The sequence below is a fragment of the Trichechus manatus genome, unplaced genomic scaffold (assembly GCF_000243295.1).
Source record: "Trichechus manatus latirostris isolate Lorelei unplaced genomic scaffold, TriManLat1.0 scaffold00232, whole genome shotgun sequence".
In the NCBI taxonomy this organism is placed as follows: domain Eukaryota; kingdom Metazoa; phylum Chordata; class Mammalia; order Sirenia; family Trichechidae; genus Trichechus; species Trichechus manatus.
The window spans coordinates 2,931,969-2,938,231 of record NW_004444168.1 but is presented as its reverse complement, the minus strand read 5'-3'; the positions used below and the strand labels follow the sequence as shown (position 1 = coordinate 2,938,231).

Below are 6,263 nucleotides of genomic sequence, written 5' to 3'. Positions count from 1 at the left end.
ATAAGGAGAAAGGGCAATAGGAACCCAAGCTTAGTGTTTTTTTGGAAGTGAGTTGGATGAGAATTACTTTAAGCCATTAAGATGAAGGGCTTGACTCTAAACTCTAAAAGATCAATGAGGGACTTATTTTATAGAGAAACCAAGATGTCACTTGACTCTTGGTTGCCCATGCTGCTTGAGATGAGACATTAGAAATCCATTCTTGATGATAAATTTTTGAATGTATGTTTGATATTTCTGTTTCTTATATCGTTGGATATTAGTTAATGTTATGAATATTCTAGCTATTAGCAAAAGATAAAGAAGGTCTCTGAAAAGAAATAATCTAATTCCTAAACGATAGTCAAGCAATCAATCAGACCCAAAACAAAACAAAATCAAACCCGCTGTCATTGAATCCATTCCAACTCATAGTGACCTTATAGGACAGAGCAGAAGTGCCCCATAGAGTTTCCAAGGCTGTAAATCTTTGTGGAAGCTGACTGCCACATGTTTCTCCCATGGAGCAGCTGGTGGATTCAAACAGCACACCTTTCAGTTAGCAGTTGAGCACTTTAACCACTGTGCCACCAGGGCTCCTAATCATTCAGAGCATATTTTAAATATTACTGTGACATATTTACTAGGCATCAACTTCATACAGAAGACAAAAACATAATACTCACACAGCTTACATTCTACTAATGAAAATCATGGAGCAGCAAACCATGAAACAAAATACATATATAATTAATGAGATTATGGGACTTGGTTAGAACTGTTACATGAATGCAGAGAAAAGTAACCTAGTGAAGTCTGGGTTTGTTAGGAAGTGCTACTTGGAAGAGTGAGAAAGGACCATGAGGGGAAAAACCATGGAAGCTTGAAATTTATCTCAATTCCAAAAGCATTCATTTAGAGGTGATTTTTTATACATTAAAGGGAAAGAAGGTATCAGTCTAAAAAATAGTATGGTCTTTGTCTTCAGTAAGAGATCATTCAGGAAGTGTAATGAACACCCTTAAAAAAACAAAATAATATTCTGACTCATAAGCTGTTTCACCAATTTTAAAATCTAATTTAATCATTTTTTTTTTTATGGTCATTTCCAGTCAGAAGTCATTTTAACTCTGACTTGCTCAGACCTGAGTATAGAGAATTGTAGACAATTGCTCAGAAATTGTTCCATTTTTTGCAAACAGAAGACACTTTTTCTTTGGAGAACTTTTCACTTACCTGTATGATTTGGGTAAAACTAACAATGTCAGTATTCTAACATATCCCTCCTCTAATCTTTCAGCTACAGAGATTACCAAACGAAACCAAACTCGTTGCCTTCAAAGGGATTCCAGCTCATAGCGACCCTACAGGACAGAGTAGAACTGCCCCATAAGGTTTCCAAGCAGCCGCTGGTGGATTCGAACTGTCGACCTTTTGGTTAGCAGCCTGAGCTCTTAACACGGTGCCACCAGGGCTTCAACAGAGATTAACAATTGAATAAACAACTTTCCCTGGGATTTTTATGCTAATGTAAAATATTTTCCATTCTGTCTGTATTATAGTCTGACTCAGAACCACTTGTGATCAACATCTTTCCTAGCTGTATGAAGGAAGTTTGTCTACATTAGGAGAAAATGAGTACAAAACAAAAATATAAACAGATATGAGAGGCTGCTGCAGAAAGGGCATGACAGTGTTGAGTCCTTAAGCTTGGGGTCTCTGGAGTCCCTCCTTTGATTCTGTGACTTATGACTTATCCTGGTATCCCTCTCAAACATGTACACCAATAAATTTCATCTTTTACATAGGCTATTTTGGTTTGCATTTTTAAATAATGAGGCATTTTAAGGGAATGTTCTGGTTCATATGTGGTGGATTGGGACATACATTAAGTTCTATTTGGCAAATTTATTCCTCTTTTATCTGCTTCATCAGACAGTAAGTCCCTAAATGGTGGCATCTTTGTCTGATTTTTCTCCCCGATGAGTAGCATATGATTAATGCTCAGAATAATTGCATAAAGATCAAAAGAAGGAGGGGCAGAGGAAAATGGTAGGAACAAAGGACAAAGGGAGAAGAATAAGAAGGGTTATACGCGGCTAATGAATCAATACATTAACAATTCATGAATTAATGTTTTTGATGAAAAATGGGTGGAATAATGACTTAATACAGTGTCTAGCTCTCCCTATGGCATCAGTATGTGTAAAGAAATTGACGTCTATCCCTGATGTGCAATGACAATATTGGGCAGATAAATATAATATGCACAATTACAAAATGGGCACACCTAGCCTAAACACTTTAACACATTTGCAAATGTACACATTCCAGGAAAAATTATATAGTGAGGAAATTACGCATGTATATTTGAACCAGAGAACAACTATATTATTTTCTGGTTACCTTTAATATCACCATCTGAGTGACAGGAGAATTTACTCTTCTGAATCTATCTTTAAATTCTGGCTTTGTTTATATCCTCTATCATACTTTTGGCTTATAATAATAATGGCTAATATTTATTGAGCATTTATTATGTGCCAGGCACTGTTGTGAAGCTGCCACATAAATTATCACATTGTTTCTTAAAACAACCTTAGAAAATGTCATTATTAACTCCATTTCACTGGTGAGAAAACTGATGCATGGAGAGCCTGGATCACTATTTTCCTTAGATGACATATCAGATAAGTTACAGAGTCCTGTTTTTAGTTTATATGCTTATCTTTAACTAACTATAAAATCTAACTGAATATAATCTGAATAACTGAAATATACTTTGCGTGGAAGGGCAAATTTTAGGCACACTGTTTTGTTTTATTTTTGCTTTAATTTCTCACTTATTTTTTATGTTATGTCAGGGTAGTCACAGAATAAATATTTTAAAACAGATAAATTTAAATAAAACTGGGAAAAAATAAACACTCTTTATTCTCATTTGGAATATCTGCCCATACAGTATCTCAAACTCTCCATCAATTGTAAATCTCTGGATAACGATATACATATTTGGTTTTAGACAGATTTGAGCCATAGCTATGTATAAGGGATTCTCATATAGAAAATATTTAGCGCACTATCTGGATTGAAGTGAGCTACCATAAGGTAAATGGTATGAACCATAGGAAAGACAAACATGGAGTGAAGGTACAAAAAGTTTTATAAGTCTCTTCATGGTATAATATTTAAAACTAGAAGGAAATGTCACATTTCCAGAAGATTGTACCATGCAGAAGCGTACCAAAGGGCGTACTTCAGCCATACAGGGAAACAATGTTTGTTCCTCCTTCTTTGCTCAACATCCCTGGTACCTTTCAATCAACTCCTCAAAGAGACCCATTCTGCTCTTTTATTTCACCTTCAGTGCAAACAGTCTACACATCACACTTCTAATCTGTTTTGTTTTCACACTGTACACCAGTGAGTTCAGGACAGGTGTAAGAAAAAGAAAAATATTGGACATGGTGAAATGGGGGAGAGGGGAGTGGTATCTGCCTATCCTGCAGATCAAAGCTAGAGCAATAAGTGGGACATAGAAAATGAGGACAGTGAGAATACGGGAAACACAAGTGTTGAGTGCCTTAAGCTTTCCTTCCCTGGATGCAATGCCCAAAACTGTCTTCAGGATTAGAGCATAAGAAAGAACAATAAAGACAGAGTCAACACCAAAGGAGCAGAGAACCAAGGCCAGTCCATAGATGATGTTGACACGAATAGACCCACAAGCTAGTTTCATCACATCAGGGTGGAAACAGAATGAATGTGATAGGATGATGCTTTTACAGAAGGGAAGCCGTTTGAGCGAGATAGGCAAGGGGGCCATCAGTGCCACTCCCTGTGCCACAGCAGCCAAACCCATCTGTGTAATGTGGGAGTGGGTCAGGACCACAGTATAGCACAGGGGGTTTCTTATGGCCACAAAGCGATCAAAGGCCATGGCCAGCAGGATGGCTGACTCCATGGAAGAGAAGGCGTGGATGAAGAACATCTGGGCCAGGCAGCCATGGAACTCAATCTCTTGGTGATTGAGAAGAAAGACACTAACTACAGTGGGCAGTGTGGATGCTGACATGCCTGTGTCAGTGGCTGCCAACATGGACAGGAATATATATTGGGGGTCATAAAGGCTGGAGTTCTTTCAAATTATGTGAATAATGATGCTGTTTCCGAGGATGGCAATTACGTACATGATGCTCAGTGGGATGGAGATCCAGATATGAGCATCCTCCATCCCTGGGATGCCTGAAAGAAGAAAGAAGGGTGGCTGGTAGCTGGTGCCATTGAACGTGGGCATGATGGTCAAGACTAAAAAAGAGAACATGTGCAGGACAGTCAAGCAGTAAAGTTCATTCAAGTTTATTCAGTGGTCAAAGAGAGAGTCTAGGAGCAGAGGTAAACTAAGTATCTGTGGCATATAAAATAGAGTCATGCTGATTTCAGAGTAATTCAACAAGCCTGTTTGATTATAATACATCTTGGTGACTTTCTTTTGCGATCTACCTTATGTGGGGTTCAATGAGCATCTTGGATACATATCTTCTCATCTTTCACAATATCAGGGAAATTTTCTGCCAACATATCTTCAACAATTCTCTCTGTATTTTCTGTTATCCCCCAGTTCTGGTGCCCCAGTCACTCGTAGGTTATTCCTCTTGACAGAATCCTACATAATTCTTAGGGTTTCTTCATTTTTTTCAATCCTTTTATCTGATTTTTCCTCTCGTAAGTTAGTGTCAAGTGCTTTATATTCAGTCTTACTATTTCTGACTTCCATTGCCTCAGTTCTGCTCTTATGACTTTCTATTGAGTTGTCTAATTCTGGCATTTTATTGTTAATCTTCTGGATTTCTGATTGCTGTCTCTCTATGGATTTCTTGCAGCCTGTTAAGTTTGTCATTGTGCTCTTCTCTGATCTGTTTAATTTCTTCTATTGCTTTTTATGCATTTTGCTTGATTTCCTTCCTGATCTCTTGAAGAGTTCTGTATATTAATCTTTTGTATTCTGCCACTGGTAATTCTCAAAAATTTTCTTCCTACAGACAATTTCTAGATTCTTTATTTTGGGAGTTTGCTGAAGCCGTCATAGTCTGCTTTTTTATGTGATTTGATATTGACTGTTGTCTCTGAGCCATCAATTATTTATTATTTATTTATTTTATGTTTGCTTACTGTGTCCTAGCTTCTTGTTTTGTTTTGTTTTGATATTCCCAGATAGTCTGCTTGTGTGAGCTAGCCTAATCTCCAGTGCCCCTGAAGCTTTAATGTCCTGCCACCAGGTGGTCAGAACTGCCACTAAGTATGTGAGCCTTCTGGTGACTTTATCTCCTCCTACTATCAAACTACAACTATGTGATAGACCTTAAGCAAGAACTATCCAGCTGAGCCTAGTCAACTCACGGTAACTGAAATATACTAATAAATGTGATTGTGAGCAATTCAAGATGGATTATTACATAGCAATCCTAACTGAAAAACATAACAAGTAAATGTTGATATGAGAATTCTAATTCAAGTCATCTTACTTCAGCTTTGGAACCCATTTAGCAAAACAATCTACTGTATCCTCTCTACATGCAAGTATTTAGCATTGTCTATTAAAAGATGTTATTAACAACATTGTTTAAAATAGTGAAAAACTGAGAGAAATACAAATGTACATCAGTGGGGAATTTATTGAATAAATTATGTTACTTCTGTGTGAAATAGAATACAATAGGACTTTATGGAGCCAATGAAAATACTAATTTATATCTATATCTTGACATGAAAATGCCCAATATATATATTTTAAGTCAAAAGCATATTATAAACCAGTATGATTTTATTTAACTTTGATTATCTGTGAGTAGCAGGATTATAGATGATTTCCAATTTCTTTTTATTTTTTACAGCAACTTAATGTTTTGCTATGAATAAAATGTAATGATAAAAGAAGCTATTTATTTATTTTTAAAAGTAAAAAATTCCTAGGAAGAAAATGTTACACATATAACACACAGAAAGAAATCTACACAGCACACAAGTATACAGAGATGTAAGTATCCTAGACAATGCATTTATTCCAGCATTAAAAGAATAACATTGCAACAAATTGAAGTATCTGTCCAAAATGCAAAACATAACAAAAAAAATAATAGCTCATTTAAAAAATATGTCAAATGAGTTTAAAGCCTCTTTCTTCTCTGTCTAAATTAGCAAAATGTAATATATTTGTATATGTCTCTAATTTTAAAAAGAAAAAAAAACAAGGACATGAAGATGTGTGGGAAGATAATAATATT

At 36.1% G+C, this 6,263-nt stretch overlaps 1 protein-coding gene across 1 annotated transcript; it reads right to left on the bottom strand.

Moving 5' to 3' along the window:
• Positions 1–3,331: 3,331 nt before the first annotated feature.
• LOC105756911 (olfactory receptor 51I2-like) lies at positions 3,332–4,276 on the bottom strand. Its single transcript, XM_012559281.1, is given in 1 exon segment — positions 3,332–4,276. A coding segment is annotated over 1 exon segment (945 nt).
• Positions 4,277–6,263: the final 1,987 nt, after the last annotated feature.